At 42.0% G+C, this 21,799-nt stretch overlaps 1 protein-coding gene across 10 annotated transcripts in view; it reads right to left on the bottom strand.

Annotated features, from left to right (window-relative positions):
* The window catches only part of WDFY3 (WD repeat and FYVE domain containing 3), a 271,937-nt gene that overhangs the window by 177,379 nt on the left and 72,759 nt on the right, over positions 1-21,799 (bottom strand). For all 10 annotated transcript variants that reach the window (XM_021101795.2, XM_084973505.1, XM_084973508.1 and 7 more), the window contains exon 3: positions 1,058-1,268. In XM_021101795.2, coding sequence (XP_020957454.2) covers positions 1,058-1,237 — 180 coding nt within the window. In that variant the 5' untranslated portion in view covers positions 1,238-1,268. The remainder of the gene's footprint in view (positions 1-1,057; positions 1,269-21,799) is intronic.

Raw genomic sequence — 21,799 nt, 5'->3', positions numbered from 1 at the left:
GAGAGAGAGAGAGAGAGAGGGAAGGGGAAAGAGAGGAGAAGAGAGATAGGTCAAGGCAGAGAGAGCGGGATTGGGGGGGGGAAGGAGGAGACACAAGGAAAGGCAGAAACTGAGACGTTTACGTTACAAAGTCTGGGGAAAAGGGGGTTCTAGACAAGAATGGGAAAACGGTGGCGGTTTACCCTAAGGCTCATCTATGGATAATATTTACACCAGGGTCAGAAGAGTGTAGGCACTGACTCCTGTTTGAACAAATGCTGTGTTTCTATGAAAGGATGAAGAAGAGGGCAGCATGGATGAGTGAATCTTCGTACGCTGGGTTTGGAGGGATGGGGAATAATTCTCCTATTTCTCAGAAAAAAGTCAATTAAAATCGCATCATCAAGAAACAGCAGGAAAAGTATGTTCCACAAAAGCTGAAGAGGTAAGTGGCAACACCAATTAGCAGTGCAGGGCAGTAGGGCACCTCTAAGCCCACGGAACTACTTAACTTTCTAAACTAGGTACATGCACATCTTCCATAAAAATTTAAAAACTATTTTTTAAAATCCCCACTAAGATTGCTACAAGTAATCAATTCGACAAGATGCATTAAAACATTAACTCTATTTTGACTCTCTAGAGCCTACAATTATCCTCCTGCAAGGCCTCTTACAGAAAATCCACCAGACAACAAAGCGAGCTGAGATGATTCTTCTAAATGTACAGGGCACTTGGGCAATTCCACCATCTGCTGCCAGAAACCATCACTTCCAAGGATAACAGAAATAACCTCAGCGGTCACTTACAACCTATCCTCCTTCCAAGTATCAGCCATCAGAGGAACATTTTACAAAAGGCTCAGCATCTTCCTTCCATCTGTTAGAACGAAGGGGAGTCTATTCTGTCTGGATCGCCCATCAAGTCACACGAGAGCAAATTGAAAGCGGGGAATGAAAAACATCAAGCTGCTTAAACACTGACTTAGCATTTTCTCCTGACCGGGGACTTCTGACAACCTTGAGGTTCCCGCGGCACCACCCGGTCCCAGGAGGCAGGTGCTGGCCGCCGGACTCACCCTATTAAACACTGGCAGCATCATGTACAGCTTCTCCTCCTGCTCCTTCTGAGTCATGTGCCGGGGAGGGTGGCACAACTCGGTGAAGAGACGGCGCAGGTGCATCAGGCCCAGGGCGTTGTCTTGCGGGCTGCACTCCTCCTGCCTCGGCCGCCCCATGATTCTCTTCACCATGTTCATCTTGGCTGGTTGGGGATCAACACGCCGACTCCTGCAGGAAGACCACAGACAGGCAGGACGTCAGCGTCGCGACCAGGTCGAGGATGCCTGCAAGCACTTACTAAGAGTCTGAAAAATAAAAAATTCTGTCTACACTGTTTTCTCTACTTCTTTCAACAGAAAAGGTAGGAAGGCAAGGCTAATTTTGATAAATCCCCTTACGTGACAAATGGTGACTATGCCACTCAATGTTCCTACTGCCTCTGCCACAATTTGTATAAAATATAAAACATTAAATGTAAAAAACTAACTAGACAAGCAACAAGCATTTTTAATTAAGTTGGGTATCAAGTTCAATAAAGGGATCACAAACCTTATAATTAATATGCTGCTTAACAGTGGACTAGATGTAAAAAGAAAAAAAAAAAAGAATAGAAAGTTTACCTTTACCTCAAAACGTCCAAAACAATGGGAAAAAAAACCCACAAAGCTTTCTATTTTTTATTATTAGTAGTATTATTTATTTATTTATTTTTGCCTTTTTTTTTTTTTTTTTTTTTTTTTTAAGGGCCACACCTGCAGCATATGCAAGTTCCCAGGCTAGGGTTGAATCGGAGCTATAGCTGCTGGCCTACACCACGGCCACAGCAATGCCAGACCCTAGCCACATCTGTGACCTACACCACAGCTCTCGGTAACGCTGGATCCCCAACCCCCAGAGTGAGGCCAGGGATTAAACCCACATCTTCATGGATACTAGTTGGATTCATTTCCACTGCACCACAATGGGAACTCCCTATTTTTAATTATTTAACTTTTCTGTAGATGGAGGATTACAGTTGGGGTACCTGCTGAAGCGCTTATGTTATAGTTTGAAACGTACAAATTAAATGATACACCCAATACATTGTAAATCATACGAAAAAAATGAAAATTATGTAACTGAAGACCATTTTTTCAAACTATAGTTTGAAACCCTTTGGCAGGTCATGCTAACTCATTTAGTAGATCGTGGCAAGCAATTAAAAATAAAAATAAATAGACTATAATATCATAAATCAACTATATTTCAATAAAAATGTTTTAAATAAAATAGAAGATACTGGAATACATGTAATAAGGGTAATTATTATTTCATGAAACTTACTTTAGCTAAGAGTATATTTGTGTATTGAATCACGATGTAAATGTATCCCTGGCTAGAGCTGCAGTTAAGAAATAAACAAACCAACCACTGGGTTAGAACATACACCAGAATCAATAACACTAAGCTTTCAGAGAGCATCGCCAGCCCTTTTCAACTGCCACTAACTGTGCCAGCAATTAGCTAATTTCAGACACAAAAGCAGGATATCTCACACAAGGAACCAGGAAGGCTGGGCGGACAATATGGATATACAGAACGTGGGTAAAAGGCAATTTGCTTTTTAATCTATAGAAAAGCAGGAATAACCTGAAGATTAATTTTTAATTTTGCAACATAAGCCTAGTAATGCCATTTCTAAAGAAATGAGACTATTGCAAGGCTAGAGCTTTATTTACTAAACATGTGTCTACTGATGTTTTAAAAACCATAAGAAGAACCAGCATCTTAAACATGCTTGTCCTTGAGAATTTGGAGTGGATTCCCCGTTTGGCTGCGGGCTTATTTTATGCATTCATTCCACCTGTGCCTCATCGCAGGTGAGGGTCGGGAAGACACACTCTGCCTGGGGCTCTGCCGGTGGCTGCTCGGTGCCACGTGATGACCTGCTTAAGGAGCACTCGATACCTCGAAGGTATCCAGTCACAGGAAGAGAGCTCAGACCGCAGGCAGGGGCAGGCAGAGCCTCTGAACTACAAGAGGCAAGCAGCGAACATCGGTCTGGTTCAAAGTTCTCCAAGTATATAAAGAAAACGATTTCAACAAACCCATTTCAACAGCCTACTATGTGCTGGCATATTTTGTCCTGGAAGCCTCCAGGACAAAAATAAAATTTGAAGTGAACTATAAAACTTGTGTAAATGTGCCATCATTTTAGATTAAGCACAGACTCTCTTTGTCCTTAACTTATAGCTTCAGTTCAACAACCTAAAGTGTGTGGATATGAGTTATGGAATTCAGGATCCCCTCACACTTCAAAAAACGTTTTCAAGAGACCACCAGCCTCCAGAGGGGTCTATGTCACTAAAACGTCAAACATCATTCGTTACTCAGGGAGCTTCAGAGCATTTTCAGACCATTTATTCCTTTGCTTCTCATTCCAACATAAGCAAGTAGGCCAAGGAAAGGATTAATTCTACCTTGAAGCGAGGCCTAAGCCAGAACAACTTGCCCAAAATCTCATAATGAAAAAGAACTGAATGAGAATCTAGCAATCCCATCTTCTGGTCCTGTCCTTCCTGCTCACTCATATTCATAGGACTTTTGTAAATTACAGAATTTTTGGCAACTGTGGCTCTAGAATATTTCTTCAGCATCAAGCAGCAATTAGAAAGCAAAAGAAACCTTTTTCTGAAGCTATACTAATCAACTTTTGTATCAGTAACCACACATACACATAATCACACAATGATAAGACATTAATCGAATATAATTAAACTATTGTACCATCATTATTTAATATTTATCAGATACAAAGAGATATATATATATATCAATCACCTAAATGGATTTACTGGTATTTTTCAATTACTCAGTCTCAGAGATGGAAGAAGAAAAAAAAAAAATCAGATTCTTCCTTTTCTTCTAATTTACCAAAAACACTTATGCATATCAGATGGCTGGCTCACTGCATTGTCTGCATGTCAATGTTTATAATTCAAAGTACAATTCAGACCAAGAATGTTTAAATTACTTTTCAGCAGTGAAAAAGCAGAAAAGAACAGGCATTTTTGGTCAAATATGTACCAACACGACCATATAAAACATCATTTTAGGGGAAAGGTTCTAAATTCCCTCCAATCTTGGGTTTCCCTCACCTGTAAAATCTTTCCTCAAAGTCTTTTGGGGGGGGGGTTGGTCTTTTTTTGCCATTTTTTTAAGAGCCGCTCCCGCGGCATATGGAGGTTCCCAGGCTAGGGGTCAAATCTGAGCCGGAGCCACCAGCCTACGCCAGAGCCACAGCAACAGGGATCCGAGCCACGTCTGCAACCCACACCACAGCTCACGGCAACGCTGGATCTCAACCCACTGAGCAAGGCTAGGGATTGAACCCACAACCCCATGATTCATAGTTGGATTCGTTAACCACTCAGCCACGACGGGAACTCCCCCTCAAAGTCTTTTTGTAATGCACACATAAAACAACGTCACTTCTGTAAAGCGCTAAGCACATTATTATCAGTAAATTTTTAAAATTACTTTTCTTCTATCAGCTTGATCATGAAACAATACTTTCACATCGACAATTTTAGTTATTTAAGCAAGTAAGTAAAGGAAACAGCCATAGACCCTTACAAAATTATGTTTTAGAGACATACAAAATAATAAGCAAAAAATGAAGGCAACATGTCTTTCTTAGTTAGATGCTCAGTAAGAGGTTTAAAGAACAATACAGAAGAGGTAGGCAAAATACAGCAACCCGAAGGACAAATCACAGAATGACTGTTTTGGGGTAATATTATTAGGGGTTTTCAAAATATTTACAAAGATGATTGTGCATAAGAACTAGTTTTCTAATACAAACTCTATTTTGTTTCACAAGAGAGAAGTGTTTGCACTGCCAACAGGGGGTTATTTAAATAGCGATGAGATAATTACCGCAATGAGCCCAGACAGTATTTCTTATTCTAATCCCATGTGTTCAGGCTTGAAAATCCTTTGGAAATGCCTGAAAAATTGTTTTAATCCTTTACACAGTTTGTCATTATTTAAATTATAGAAGGGTATAGAATAAGTAAATAGCCTAAATTTGTAAAAACATATTTGTCAAGTAATTAATGGCCTTTGAGTAGCTCAGCTCAAAACCTGAAGTAGCTTTTCTAAGTAACTCCTTAATTCCACAAAAAATAAACTTCTCACGTGACCGGGAAAATCTTACGGTTTCATCAAAGAATCAGAAGTCATTCTTCAGGTTTTTAATTTTTTCTTCACCTTTCTGGGGGGAAATCTTGTTTTTTTCTTACCGTGTGAAGAACCGAGGCAAAACTTCTTACATTTTTGAAGAATGAAGGCAAAACGGAGAGGCTCCCAACGACTGTGTCTATAACCCAGCGATCCAACCCACAGGTTGAAAAAGAACTGTAAATGCAGTCCCGACTGAGAACTTAAAATTTCTACCTGCTGAGACATGGAGCTGTTCGCCTTCAGGAACAGTCCCATCAGATGTCAGCCCACCTGTGAGACACTCTACGATCAGAGCAGCCACCCCAGTGACATGGCAAAGACCTTTTCCCAGCATCCCCGCATCATCGTCTCCTACACGTACACTGCCCTGGACCATTTCTCAAAACAGCTTGTCTTCTTTTTGGGGCCACACCAGCAGCACAACGTGGGATCCGAGCCACGTCTGCTACCTACACCGCAGCTCACGGCAACGCCGGATCCTTAACCCGCTGAGCAAAGCCAGGGATCAAACCCGTATCCTCATGGATCCTCGTCAGGTTCCACTGAGCCACAACGGGAACGTCCCCAAAACACCTTTTCGATGTGCTTGACTTTCTCTCCTCATAGACACAAGGATATTCCAAAGCGCCGAGCACCCGGCCTCCGTTTAAGGAGACCGCTGCACTTGGGTGATGCTCAGTTCCGAGCAGCCACTGCTGACAGCTCCCTGACACTTTATTGAACCCCTCCTGCCAGGACGCCCGCTGCTGTTTCGGGAGCCCCAGAGGCACATTTACCCCAAGAGTTAAGCGACAGTTAAGTTACCTGATAGGATTAATACAGTATAATTACATTAGATTATAGAGTAAGTAAACTTGGCAGGCTGGCGTGAGAGTCCCCAGCATTCTCGGGAAGTATATCTTTATAAGGAAATGTATGCAAAATTTGTATGAAAGAGCTGTCAAAGAATTTTTGTGGCACAATGCCTCTGTGCGTGGTGACTGATTAGTACCAACATATTTTGCATGAAACGTATTTCCCTATTGTAGCTCCGCATCTCCACTAGCCTCCAGCTCGAGTCATTGCACTCTGGGATCAGGGATCAGTGGCTGGACGGCACGGGGCAGGGGGACTGGCCTCAGGAGTGAGGTGCACGTTGGTCGGCCTAAAACTTCCCAAGGCCCGGCACCAGCAGGGGTTTCTCCGTTGCTGACATTGTAAGTTCAGAAGTCTTACCCCGAGGTTGTGACTTTGAGCCCACCCACCTTGCTCACTCCCTAAATCTGTGGTCTTCTCTGGAAATGCTCATTCTTCTTGACTCTGCTCAGTTCTCCTATTCTTCAGCAGAGACCAGACCATACTTGCTCTCTTTGAGGGCCTTCACAACTGCACCTTCAGCTCTCTTGGGCTCCCAGCCTCCACACACTTCCGTCCATGCTGGATGGATTCAACCACACAATTCCTTCGTTTCTAACTGTGGCTTGCTGGAAACTGTGGAGAAAATTCTTAAATCTGCAGATTGCTTACCACATAAACTTATGATTTTATAAAATTATTATTTACATAAATAAAGATGAATAATCCCAGAGTTCCTGTCGTGGCTCATCAATAACAAACCCAACCAGTGTCCAGGATGACACGGGTCTGATCCCTAGCCTCGCTCAGTGGGTTAAGGATCCAGCGTTGCGTGCGCTGTAGTGTAGGCTGCAGATGCAGCTCGAATCCTGCATTGCTGTGGCTGTGGTGTAGGGCAGCAGCTATAGCTCCGATTCAACCCCTAGCCTGGGAACTTTCATATGCCTCGAGTGAGGTCCTAAGAAGACAATAATAATAATAATAATAATAATAATAATTACTAATTCCAAATGGGTTAAAGATCTAAACAAATAAAATATTGGAAGCAAATCTAAAAGGAAATACTTATAACAGGATAAAAACTCTTCTCAAAACAGAAAAAAGATTTATACCTAAAAATACCACAAAGTTAAGAAAACAAGCAACAAAAAGGCAAAAATAATAGCAAGCCTAATAACAAAGTATTGTCCAATAATAACTAGACTCTCCATGGAACTTCTAAAATCAACAACCCAATAACAAAATAAGAATGGACTAGAATTAGACTAGCTGCAGTAAAAATACTATGCATATGAAATGTGATACAACAGACACATGAAAGGACACTTAAAATCACTAATAACCAGAGAAATGCAAATCAAAACAAGTACCACTGTTTGCTCAGTGAGGCAAAAACAGGATTTACAAAAGACATACATAGGAAGAATAGAAAAAATGGAAGTGTATACCTTGTTGATTGAGAATATAAACTAGCAGCCTTTTTAGGGCAATCTCACAGTATCAACACACCTACTCTTTCATGTAGTAATATCTTTTCAAGGAAGCTGTCCTAGCACAACTGATTACAATACAAAAAGTCAGAAAGAGCCTAGTCCTTTACTGGATGAACAGGGAACTCATGGAACATCGGCATTATGCAAGAGTACCATTCATAAACGTTAGGAGGAGAAAAAGAAGCCAAATTATAAACAATCAGAGTTTTAGCACCAGAATGTAAGGAGCTTAGAAGTCATTGCTCCTGTACTTACACAAAGAAACAGCTGAATAAACTGGAAACCAAGGACTTTTCTGGAACCCTCAGAGAACTGCGGATACAGAGCCGAGTAATCCCTGAAATCTGGAGCGACAAGCCAAACCAGAAAGTCACAGAAGATATATGCTTATCTGGAACAGAAATCCAGGAGCCAGAAACGGTGGGAAGATTTAAATGCGAAGTGTGAGAACTGCTGCAGGTTAAAGACGGGCGACACTGAGAGGGAGAAACTCCTGGGGGCCACACCTTTCAGGCCCCCAACGCACCTCTCCCTGGGGTGCAGTTCTGGGAACCCTACCAGATTCTTTTTCGCAGAGAAGACCTGGGAACGATCCCCTCCTGGCTCTGGCAGAGGAGCCATCACCGTGAAGTTCCCAGAGCGCACTCCACGACAAAGGCCTGCTTTCCAGAGGAAAAGACTGCGTCTCGGCCTGGTCTCCCTTTAGGGAAGGGCGCGGCTCGCCCCCCACCCCCCGCAAGCCCTCCGGTCTCACTTAGGGCAGGTGGAGGGTAGCTCAAGGAAGAAAGAGCCCAGGGGAAATACTTGCGAAGGTCACAGCCCAGAGGCACAGGCCCATGACAGCGGGGAAAATTAATCACAGGATTATAGAACTGTTCCCGCTTTCCACACTTCACAACCACGGACTATGCTTACAAAAGAATCAAAAGGAAAGGCTAGAAATCAGAAGTATTGTCACAGGATTTTCTGCTCTGGAGCAGGAGCTTATGGATCTGGCTTTGTCTCTGCAGCGGCTCAGGTTGCTGCTATGGCACAGGTTTGATCCCTGGCCCAGCGCAGCGGGTTAAGGATCTGGCATTGCCCCAGTTGCGGTGGTAAGTTACAGCTATGGCTCAGACTCAAGCCCTGGCCTGAGAACTCCCATATCTCGCAGGTGCAGCCAAAAAAAAAAAAAAAAAAGTACTATAACAGACATGAAGAATGCTTTGATGACCTCAAAGGATATGGTTAAGGAAAGAATCAGTGACTCTGGAAATAAATCCACAGAAGCTTCCAGAAGGAGAAAAATAAAGAAGGGAGGCAACAGTATATTTGAAACAATAATGTCTAAGAACTTGGCAACATTAGTGCCAGATACAAGCTACAGATGAAGCTCAGAGAATATCAAGCCAGATTCAGCACCTAAAAGGGCACATTTAGGCACATGGTATATTCCAACTACAGAAGGTCGAAGATAAGGAGAGAAGCCTGAAGGGGGGGGAGGGCAGGGAGCGTAGGAACACTACCTGCAAAAGAGCAAGAGGGGACAATGCAATGGACTTCTCAGCCAAAGCTTGCAAAAGCAAGAGGAGAAAGGAGGCAAAGAGAGTGTGGGAAGAAAAACCTACCAGCTTAGAATTCTAAAGCCAACGAAATTATCCTTCAAACGTGGAGGAAAAGAATTTCTAAGACCATCAAAATGCGAAATTTACTGTGAGGGGACCTGTCATGCTAGAAATTGTAAGTTTTTCAGGGAGAAAAAAAATGATGTAGGTCAGAAAACTGTATCGGAACACGCTGTGTTTTCCTGTGCTTCACAGGTTGTAGGTATGTATTTTTCACAAATTGAAGGTCTGTGGCAACCCTGTGGTGTCAGATAGTCAGCATCTTTTAGGAATAAAATATGTTTTTATTAAGGCAGGCACGTTATCTTTTTAGATGCGATATTACTGCACATTTGACAGACAGCAGTAAAGTGTGAACACAACTATGCTGTGCACTAGGGGCCCCCAAAATTGGCCTGACTTGCTTTATTGTGACAGCGATGGTCCCTTTGTTGAGGCGGTCTGGAGTATCTCCAGGGGATGCCTTCTTTACATAACAGAAGGCTGTCAGAGAAGGAATAAATGAAAGTAATTTTTTTTACTATCCTTAACTGATCTAAACGATTGCTTTTAAATAATAGCGATAATGAACTGGGTGATTATAGTTTATGAATTAATGAGACGAATAACGGCAATGCCAGAAGGAATTGGGAATACCTTCATAAGATACTCATACTATATCTCAGTAATAAAGTGTTATTTGAAGGCAGATGAATATAAGGAAAAAAATGAACCCTCTAGGGCAACCACTAGAATTTTTTTTTTTAAGTTTAATTGAAACACAAGGAAATCATGTAAAATGCTCAGTTAAAATCAGAGAAGACAGAGGGAAATAGAAGGAATCAAATAATAAATCCAACAAATAGGAAAGTTATAAAGAGGACAGACGTTAATCAACCATATCAATAATCACTTTAAATGTGAACGGTTCCTTTGCGCCATATTTTAGATTTCACGTATAAGTGATCTCCTACGGTACTGGTCTTTCTGACTACCTAAAATAAGGCGCAGATGAACCTACCTACGAAACAGAAAGAGATTCACAGACGTGGCGAACAGACCTGTGGTTGCCAAGAGGGAGTGGGGTGGAGTGGGAGTCTGGGGTTAGTGGACGGAAACAATGACAGTGAGACTGGAGAAGCAGTCAGGTCCTGCCGTCCAGCGCAGGGAACTATGTCCAGTCTCTGGGGATAGACCATGATGCAAGAGAATATAAGAGAGGGAGTGTGTGTGTGTGTGTGTATGTGTGTGAGACCAGGTCACTTTGCTGTGGAGCAGAAAGTGGCACAACATTGTAAATCAACTATAATTTTTGAAAAAGAGAAAAATGTGAACAGTCTAAATCTACCCATTAAAAGACAGAACGTCAGAATGGATTAAAAAAACACATCACAGCTATACATATGGCACCTACAAGAAAGCCACCTGAAGGATAAATCATCAGATAGGTTGAGAGCAAAGAGACAGAGGGAGCGACACTACGCTAACTCCAGAAAAGGAAAGCTGCAGTAGCTCTATTACTTTCAGACGCTGCCTTCTTTAGAACAGGGGGAAATCAGGGATAGTTAAAGGTATTACATGCTGACAAAGGGGTCAGTTCTCTAAGAGGACTTAACCATCCTTGATGTGTATAAACCGAACATGAAAATTCGACATGAATTATTTACTTATTTATTTATTTTTGCTTTTCAGGGCTACACCCATGCTATATGGAAGTTCCCAGACTAGGGGTCAAATCGGAGCTACAACTACCGGCCTTCGCCGCAGCAATGTGGGATCCAAGCCGTGTCTGCGATTTACACCACAGCTCACAGCAACACCGGATCCTTAACCCAAGGAACAAGGCCAGGAATCGAACCTGTGTCCTCATGGATACTAGTCAGGTTCGTAAGCCACTGAGCCATGACGGGAACGCCTGAAAATTCCACATGAATAGAACTGATGGAACTGAAGGGAGGAAAAAAGTCCACTATGGGAACTGGAGACATCAACAGCCCTCATGCAATAATTGATAGATCAAGTGTGCAGGAAATCAATATAGAGTTTACTGTACTGTCAATCAGCTAGAATGACAGTGATGTCTACAAAACATTCCATCCAACGACAGCAGAATACACATTCTTCTTAAACTCATATGGAACACTCACCCAGACAGATCACACACTTAACACTCTAACAAATTCAAAAGAAATCATGAAAAATATGCTCTCAGATCACAATGGAATTAAAGAGAAGATTAGTAACAAGACAGCTGGAAAAGCCCCAAAGATTTGGAAATTCAACAACATGCATCTAAATAATATGAGTCAAATAAGAGTCAAGAGGAATCTTAAAACAGCTTATTTATTCATTAACAAAAATTCTTTTCTTCTTTTTACATCCATACCTGCATCACACGGAAGTTCTCATGCCAGGGGTCAAATGGGAGCTGCAGCTACAGGCCTATGCCACGGCCACAGCAATGCCAGGTCCAAGCAGCATCTATGACCTAACACCACAGCTTACAGCAATGCCAGATCCTTAATCCACTGAGTGAGGCTAGGGATTGAACCCACATCCCCTTGGACACTATGTCAGGACCTTAACCTGCTGAGCCACAAGGGGAACTGCCAAAATATTTTCAAGTAAATGAAAATATAACTTATCAAAATATATAAAATGCAGTGAACGATGCTTTTAGAGGGAAATTTGTAGCACTAAACACATATATTACAAAAGAATAAAGACATAAAAATAGCCTAATCTTCTACCTGAGGAAACTGAGCAATTTAAGCTTAAATGAAGCAAAAGGAAAGAAATAACAAATTAAGGCAACAAATCAACCAAGTTGAAAACATGAGAAGAGAGAAAAACCAAGAAAACCAAAGCCAGGTTCTTGAAAGGATGGATTAGTCAGTCACACTACATATGTCTTGAGTGCATCTTCCCTAGAGCTCATCAGTTTTCTTTAGAAAAACAAAGCAGATACCACTTCTCTGATTTAAAACCTCTGCGGATTCACTATTGCCTAAGAATAAACCAAAGCACCTTAATTGAGCATCTAAATTCTTAGACACTCTGGCCCCTTTTATATTTCTAGCCTCCTCTCTCACTCAGCCACCTGCCCACAATTCTGCTACACTGAAAGCATCTCCCAGCCTCAGTGGGTTCTTTAGCCCTCTGTGTATCCGTGTGGGGTGTTCTTTCTGCCAAGGACGCCCCTCTTCCACTTCTCCTCGCAGCTAAGGTCTAAGGTCCTGTTTTCAGAGACGTCTTTCCCAAACCTCCAGGCAGCATCTATTGCTTTCTCTGACCATGGTCCTTTACCGGCATAAAATATTCATCAGTGAGAGAGACAATACAGCATAGTGGTTACACAGGCTCTTCAATTAATTGCCCGGATTCAAATCGAAGCTGTCCCAGCTGTGTCACTTGATCAGATCGGTCCCCATCCTTGTGCATCAAATTCCTCACATGGGAGAAGCGTACCGAACAGAACCCACCCCAGAGCGGCTTGCAGCACAGTTCACCACATGGGCACCACACAGAAAACCCTTCAGGGTTACGTCTGGCATGAGTGCTCAGTGACCGACAGCTACTACGACTGCTATCCTAGTAAAAAACATACACCAACTAGTGGTTATTTACTCCCGTAAACGTGTAATTTCTTCAGTAGTGGGAACCAAATCTTATTTAACGTTGTATCCCTAGTTTTTAGTCGGTGGTGGGTGAATAAATGTTAAGAGACTTACCCGGGGTCATACGCCCAGGATATGCTACCATCCCATTCACGGGCAGACATTCTGAATTCCGGATGTGGCAGTTTTACTATTCCTCACAAAAAATTACATTACACATACAACTTTTAAAAACGTACACTTTGTATATCCTAGTTCTCGCTGTAAGGAAATTCTTCAGAGCTAATTAACACTGACATTCTGGAACATCTCCAGAAAAAAATTACATTTACAGGGAGTTCCCGTCATGGCTCAGGGGAAATGAAGCTGACTAGCATCCATGAGAACACAGGTTCGATCCCTGGCCTCGCTCAGTGGGTTAAGGATCCGGCGTTGCCATGAGCTGTGGCATAGGTCACAGACGTGGCATGGGTCCTGCACTGCTGTGGCTGTGGTGCGGGCCGGCAGCTGCAGCTCTGATTGGACCCCTCGCCTGGGAACCTCCATATGCTGCAGGTGCGGCCCTAAGAAAAAGAATAATTTAATTGACAACCATTTACCCTTCATTGAAAAGTTATCAAATTGCTTAAATAAAGATCATTTTGGAGTTCCCGTCGTGGCGCAGTGCTTAACGAATCCAACTGGGAGCCATGAGGTTGTGGGCTCGATCCCTGGCCTCGCTCAGTGGCTTAAGGATCCAGCGTTGCCATGAGCTGTGGTGTAGGTCGCAGACGTGGCTCAGATCCTGTGTTGCTGTGGCTGTGGTGTAGGCCACCAGCTGTAGCTCCGATTAGCTGGGAGCCTCCATAAGCCGCAGTTGCAGCTCTAGAAAAGACAAAAGACCAAAAAAAAAAAAAAAAAAAAATTCTCTCTGCTTAATTATCAATACCTCTCATTAAATTATGAATTCCCTGAAAGCAGGCTGTACTCTCCAAATCCTTGACAACTAGCCGAGGACTTAGCACAAAGTAGAAATGAACACGTGAACGTGCAGCAACTCCCACGGCTCCCAGGCAAAGTCCACCCTTCAGAGCCCTTCACCAGCTGTTCCCCCCGCCTCCCACTCACACTGGTCTCCTGCAGGTCTCCTTGCTGTGCCTCCAGAGTTCCGTCCCCACACATACCCTGCACCCTCTCTCGGGGACAGGGGATCCCCTCAGCTCGACTACATTCAGCTGATTACCAATCATCCTTCAAATCTCGGCTCCGCCGTCCAGCCTCTCTCTTCTGGGAAGCAATTCCTGATCCCTCAATTTGATAAAGACGTCCCTTCTTTGTTCCCATACCATCCTGCCCAAATCGTTGTCATTGCTCAGTTAAAGACATGTCTTTAACAAATGAGTACAAAGTGATCCAAAAAATTTAGACAATACATGAATAAGTTAAGGTTAATAACAAGCCAGTGAGAAGAAGAATTTTCTCTAAATTCCTTACATTTATTTTAAAACTAGAAGGCTTAGAAGATAACTTTGTTCTTTCTGGCTCCAGTTCAATTGTGTTTCTTGAAAAAAATAATAAGCTATTACTACATGACCATTTTTGTTGAGAGGTATTAAGTATCCCAGAGCGTATTTTTTAAAAGTACTCAGGGAAAACTGGTGTACATTCAGAAAGTAAGAACCAGGAATGCGAATGCAGGGCCAGAAACAAACAAAATCACTACTAATAGTTAGGTTTGGTTGGTAAGCAGACGATGACAAAACAAAAGGCAATAAGCGGACTTCTCCACAGGGAATTGGTGCATCGAGCACAAACTGAGAATGAGGAATACGCAGGAGAAGACGGCGGCTCCAAGGACCGATATCACATCATCAGTGAGTGAGCTGCAGTGGCTGCTGCGGTCTGAACGCGAGGCAAGGAAAACGACAAATGGAAACGACGGCGCAGATGCGAATCAGTAAAACCCCACAGATGAAAAGGGAATAAAACAAGATCAACAAAAACAGCAATGGTAAATACTCGCTCCTGCACAGACTGATTATACAGTAGCAGGGTTTAAACTATGAATTCCTACACTTTCATTTTTCTAAAAACATCAACATTGATACGTGCAGGTACGTTTGGCCCTACCAATTAGTTATCTTAGAAGGCTACGTCCACATCGTAAGGCTGGCATGGCTTAAAGTACTCTAAACATTGCTTTCAAGGCATTTTACAAGCTAAAAATCAATGTCATCATACATCATGTTTTGCCAAAAATAGAATTAACCTACCTTACTCACTTGCCTTAGTTTCCAAACTTCCTCCAAATAACTTTTGCAGATTACTGAATATCAAATCCTTTCAAAAAGATTGAAAATTCACCACTAATACATTACAGACTCTGCGGCTGATTGGGCGGGGGGGGGGGGGGGATTCTATATAGCTTCTGAGCAACGGCTTTGTTGAAATTTCATTTCAGTGTCTCCCTTCCAAATGCAAGTCACTGTGGGAGTACCAACTCCAGTTTTTACCCCCTCCAGGGTGTAGCTACATTTTTTTCTAAAATTCCAAATACATCAGCATACAACCTTCCTTAAAAGTGACACGACTGCCTGCAATGAGATGATTAAAACCCTTTGCAAGCTATGAAAATCAAAACCTATTGTGTACCTAATTCTGAAGCTATCTTTTTTTTTTTTTTTTTTTTGTCTTTTTGCTATTTCTTGGGCCGCTCCCGCGGCATATGGAGGTTCCCAGGCTAGGGGTCCAATCGGAGCTGTAGCCACCAGCCTACGCCAGAGCCACAGCAACGCGGGATCCAAGTTGCGTCTGCAACCTACACCACAGCTCACGGCAACGCCGGATCGTTAACCCACTGAGCAAGGGCAGGGACCGAACCCGCAACCTCATGGTTCCTAGTCGGATTCGTTAAACGCTGCGCCACGACGGGAACTCCTGAAGCTACCTTCTGCAATATCTCACCTCTCAGTCTCGGCTCACGCCCCATCACCTAACTCCTGTTCCCTGAATAAGCCACACAAGTTTAAACTCTTGATGCTTTTCCCACCTGGTCTTCCCTTTCCCTGAAATGACTTTCTCAGATTTTTTTTTTTTTTTTAACTGCCTGGCAACCTATCATGGACAGTTCATGACCTTACTTAATCCCCTAACAGTTTAAACTTAACTCCATAGTAACAACCTGACCACTGACTCAAAGAAATCGCTATAAGGCACTCCCACTCCACCTGAATCTCGCTGCTCCAGCTCCTTAGCTCTGCCTTCAGTAATGTATATTCACCATGTCCTTGTCATCAAGGCAGTTAAGACCCTAATTTGAAAAACAGATCTTTTAAAAATATTCAGATGAAAATATCTTTATAACCTCAGGGTAAGGAAGAATGTCTTTTAAAAAAAAACGACACACACACACACACACAAACACTTGATCTTATCAAAACTGAAACACTTTTGTATATGAAAAATCAACAGAAAACACAATCCACAAATTGGGAACAAAATATTTGGAATACCAATAAAGAACAAAAGAACATTAGATCCAAAATATGTAAAGGATGGCTATAAATCAATGAAGCAAACCACTCCCTAACAGAAAAACGGACAAAAGACAAATAGGCATTTCTCAAAAAAGAAAACATATGACCACAAATCTATCAAAGGATGCATAATCTTATCAGTAATAAACAGAAATTAATACATAATTTTCTGTCTGTCCTTTGCTCCTTGTTGTAAGAATGCTTGTTCATGTACCCCGTGTGTGTGTCTGTGCCAGTCCTATCATCCACCTACCCCAAATCCACAAATACTCATTCACCTAGAAAAGCAGGCATTCAGCGTCCACATCAAGCCTCTCCATGAGGGTTGCACTAACAGTCAGCAGCTGACAGCCCAGTCGGATCCCATCTGAGGCTTTTCCTCAACCCACCCCACCCAGGTAGAGTAAAACCACCTTAGGAGTTATGAAGGGTGTCCACCGCCACTCGCTGAAAATGAACCGAGTGTGAGATGTAGTGCTTGCCGCCGTACCTGAAGCACTGAAGATAACTAATAAATGTAGTATGGACGGTTGAATGAAGAGCTGGATGGATGCGGTGAGGCAGGAGATCTTCCTGCTGATACCTTACTTATTAACTTTTCCATAAAATCCTCTATCAAAGTTATTTTAAATACTCTTTATTCACTTAATAGAGGTATATGAATGAAAACAATTAGGAGACTTATGAAGTCCTTAGAGAAGTATACTTTGAAATATCAAAGGTGGTACTTCTGTAAGTCTTCAGATAAAGCTCTTTGCTAATCAGAGCACTGTTGTTTCCCTATAATTGTGGCAATAAACCTTCTCTAAGTGAAACACAAAAGTGTCTCCTGGATGAGGGTACAGGCACATTCTCACAAAACGGGTTGAGGGACGGGGGTTGAAGAGTGAAGGGGTTGAAAAGAGGGGAAAATAATGAGAAAGCTACATCTTTCTATTCTCCCACCAGAGCAAAACATAAGAACGATTACCACAAACAGCCACGTCCTAATTAACATCATGTCACTGTTGACCCCATGTAGCCTATTTTTAAAAGTGCCTCTGGGGAAGAATGAGAGGAGACATTCTATTCCTACCAGTTTGCTATTTAACGCATTTTATAATTCCATCTGAAATACTAACACCAATATTTAGAATATACTGCCTCTTATCTCTGGGAAGTTAATTAAAGTGAAATATTCTGCAGAGTGCAATCCAGTTTACCATATTTTTCTTAGAGCAGTCTCATCCTCCTCTTAGAGGAAACGCCACGTAGAGAAATCCATAAAATACGACCTTGAATAAACTGACCCCCTGACACTGGGCAGCCAGCTATTTACCAGGTCTATTTATTTATTTTAAACATTCCGAAATAAAGCCTGACTCTCATTATTTTGTGGAACAGGCTTAAAAAGCACTCATTTTTATTTCAGGATGGGAGGATCAAGCGCATCGAGGAGCTATTATTCTCATGCTGCTACTTTTACGTTTTATAATTAACCTCTCAACCAGAGCTGGGGGACAACAGGAAAGGAAGGCCCTACAACTAAAATCTCCCAGAGCAATTATTTGTTACTAGAATAGCATGGTTAAATAAAGTTAAATAAAAACCTAGTTATCTCAAATGTCTAAGCTTTTGAATGCAATTGCTTAAACAGAAAATATAAGCTATACAAAATAAAATTTTCTATAAATGAAGGGTATGAAGTTTCTTTTTGTTAAATGCCTTCCCCCTACAAGTTTTGATTCGTATTACGCACAGTTTTCTAGGCAGAGAACAGCATCATGCGAAGATGTGGGATTCAAGAAAAGGGTGATTATTGTTCAGCTTTATTTTTTGTTTTGAAATTATATTCAGGAAAGTTATTGTATGATCAGAACTGAGTGATTCCAAGATGTCTCACTGAATTTTGGTTTATGCATATATGTGTTCCTAGTAGTACAGAAATTCATTCGAAAACACTAAGAGTGACACCAGTTTTGATTACTTGAACTATCTGGACTGGTTTTTCAAAGTAACTTTTCCTACAGTGAAACTTGCTGTTACTTATCCAGGTTTTTAAAAAACGTAAGCTTACCTTTAATTTTTGAATAATTAATGCCACTTAATATACTCTCAAACTTCAGACAAAATAACTCATTTAATTTCAAATGCAAATTTCTCCTAAAAAGCAAAATTTAACACTTTAAACAAAATGGAGACACACGAGACAATTTTATTTAACCGCATTTTTAAATGGGTTTTCACTTAGCTTTTTTATTCTTCTGACATTAAAAAATTCTCCTGAAGGAAACTTTATATGCACCATAAGTAACAAAAAAACAAAATCAAAAACAAACTTGTAACAGTAGGAGCATTTGGCTGAAAGCTTTTTTTCTTAAACACGTGTGACTGTCAGAGTGACACAAACAGGTAGAGTGCGGACAGACAGCTTCATCGTCTAGAAGAGGCGGGGCAACTCCGTCCGTGGTGAGACCTACCGTGTGGAACAAACTGCGAGGAAACGGGACCTGGCTCAGAGAGTGAAGCGCCAAACCAGTCAGCTTTTAGTTCCAGGATCGGAGGGAAGAGGGGAAATAAAGCAGGGTTCTTTCCTATGTCAGTAAATAATTGTGCAGCTTTTAATAACAAAATTAATCCGAGCTTCTTCCCATCCTCCGACAAGCCTACCTGCGGTCTCCGTCAGCAGAAAATCACACTGGAAATACTAAGATGGTTCTGTAGTATTCAGGAGTTTAGAGTTGGCTTTAACAAAAGAGAGCAATTTTCAATGAGTATTTTGGAGTCATTACAACCCTGATATAATGTACCATTCCTTCCATGGAATTATGGTTCCGGAGGATGACTTTTGCACTATAATAGTCAATTTTTTTCTTTTGCCTTTTTAGGGCCGCCCCTGTGGCATATGGAAGTTCCCAGGCTAGGGGTCGAACTGGAGCTGCAGCTGCCAGTCTACACCAGAGCCACAGCCACAGCAATGTGCTATCCGAACAGCATTTGCAACCTAACACCGCACCTTGCAGCAACGCCAAACCCTTAATCCACCGAGCGGGGCCAGGGATCAAACCCACATCCTCATGGACACTAGTCAGGTTCTTAACCTGCTGAGCCACAATGGGAACTCCATATATAATATTCTGAATCAAGGCTAAATTATGAAAAGAAGAAAAGTACATTATAAACTGTCAGCCACTGTTGTTCTAGGTAGATCCTTGGGATACAGTGGTGAACGCCAGCAACAACGAGCACGTGTGGCATTTGTTAGGAAGTGACAGTTCTTTCAGGAGATGTGATTTCGTGGTGCTTAGAGTCTGCGATGATACAGGGGTTGCATGCTATACCTCGGAAGCACAAGACTCTGGGGAAAAGCACAGCAGAGAAACCTAATCCAGCTGCAGGGGGCAGGGCTGTGGGGAGGAGCAGTGTCAGGAAAGATTGCGCACGAGATTTTTCAACAACAGAAGACAACACATGGGCTTCACTGGCCCACCCACAGGCGATACTAGCCCATCAGGTTTTTGTAGCTTTGTTTTCTGCATGTTCATTCTTCACACGCGAACCCTCTGCACATGGTTTGTAATCAGTTTTTCCAAGTGGAAAACACCAGCCATTCTGCCCTTGAATCACTTTAAGAGTCTAAAGGGACAGGACCAGCAATTAGCAGCCAGGGCTGGAGTTGATCCCTAAGGAACTCCTGTTTCCTGCCTCTGCGTCAGTTTTTGTCTGGGAAATAACAGCTGAGCTCCATAACAAAGTACGATGCTGGGCATTTTCACAGAAATGTGTTCACCGATTTCTCACCGCAAGTGGTATAATGTCTACTTTACAGGTGAAGAAACCGCAGTTCACAGAGCTTAAAGCAACCTGACTTGCCCAGAAGACCCAATAACTAACATAAGGTGAAATGTGAATTCGAGACACTTAACTCCAAGACCAGGGCTCTTCCTACAAGGTGGAAGGTGTCTCTTCATCTTTATGAAATACTTATATATGTGAAAGCATCTGTGACTTGATTTTCTACTAACAAATGATAGTACTATTTGTTCTTCTCTAAAAACATTTGGGCAAAATTACCCCAAGTATTTTTGTCCCCGAGAAGTTACAAAAACACACAAAACCCATGTTTACTCTGCGTATCTTCCACCAAGGGCGTAACCAGACTGGCAGCAAGAAACAGGATTCGTGAGTAATGTCTTGGCTGAGAGTTCTCAGTAGCTTGAACTAAGCGTCTGACATTTGACAGAGCAGGGAAATGTCACACACAGCGAAGGACGCTTTCTCGGCCTCGAGTTTCCTGCCCCTTTGGTGCAAGTCTCCCCCCATCCGTAAACCACGGGCTCAACCCAAATATGGACTGGTGCTTGGAATATTAAGAGATCACTTCCTGGCAGAACTCACTGAAGTAAATTACAAATAAAAACATGACTAGAAATTAAATACCATAAGGTATTATGTAATGCACCATGTTCTGAGCAATTTTTTGATTACAGAAAAATGAGATAATAGCCTTAGAAAAAATTTACCCCAACATCACAAGAAACTATTCATCGTAGTCTTCTGTGGATAAAATAATACGCTTTTATGCCATTTTTGCAAAATGATTATTTTCTGATTTAAAGGAAAATTCAGGTTTCATGGACTATTTCCCCTGTATTTTCACGATAAATGTACATGTCAACTACTTCTGCCCTGTCTAGGGTTCCTTACTTTGTTCTCAGGCTAAGCCAAGGGGTAACGGTAGGTTCATTTCACACCGGCTCATGAGAGCTGGTTGTCGAATTATTGACAGCCTGAGACCAGCCACGGCGAGAACATTTACACCAAAGAAATCAACAAATACAAAAAAAAAAGGAAAAAAAGGAAAAAAACCTAGGGCAGTAAGCTGGGTCCCCCCCCAAGAGCCTGTTGTTAAACATCCGTCAGCAAAGCACTGCTCTGGCCCCACCAGCACTTGAGAAGCCCACCTTTTGTTGACTTCATTGTGTCTCTTCTTTTTCTCTTTAAACTCTGATTTTGTGCTTTTACTTATTTTTTCCCCAAAGCCTACCCTTGAAAATATTGAGACTTAACTTCAAAGAGTTACAATATCATGACTAAGGATCTAAAGTAAACATATTCTTCCACCAAAATGTTCTCACAGGAAACGTCTCCCTGCTTTCTTGTCTGAATGGTCTGGTTTAGCACTTGCTCTGCGACTTTCCAAGCAGTCTCTTCCTTGTGCGGTTGCTAAGGGTAGAATTTTAGTCCCCGATACGAATATTTTGCTTGAAGCTTGTACATGTGTTCCTCATAAAACATAAATGTATGTAATAGCAATAGAAAAATGTCTAGTCTAAGAAAGTAATAAATTATACAGTGTTACGTATCACAGACCTTCTGCATCAAGTAGGGATCAACATTACACACGTGAGAAAGAGGACAAAGTCTATCAGTCCGCTTTTACTGAAGAAGAGACACAGGGAAGAGGCTGCAACTTCTGTAAAGGCAGCGAGAACTCAATTAGGCAGAAGGTTT

Source organism: Sus scrofa, chromosome 8 (genome assembly GCF_054392235.1).
Source record: "Sus scrofa isolate SSC_HxYL_T2T_F1_AM1 chromosome 8, Sscrofa_HxYL_maternal_Yorkshire_Landrace_v2.0, whole genome shotgun sequence".
NCBI classification, from domain to species: domain Eukaryota; kingdom Metazoa; phylum Chordata; class Mammalia; order Artiodactyla; family Suidae; genus Sus; species Sus scrofa.
Note: the sequence above shows the minus strand (reverse complement) of the source record. Positions and strands in the feature narration are given on the sequence as shown.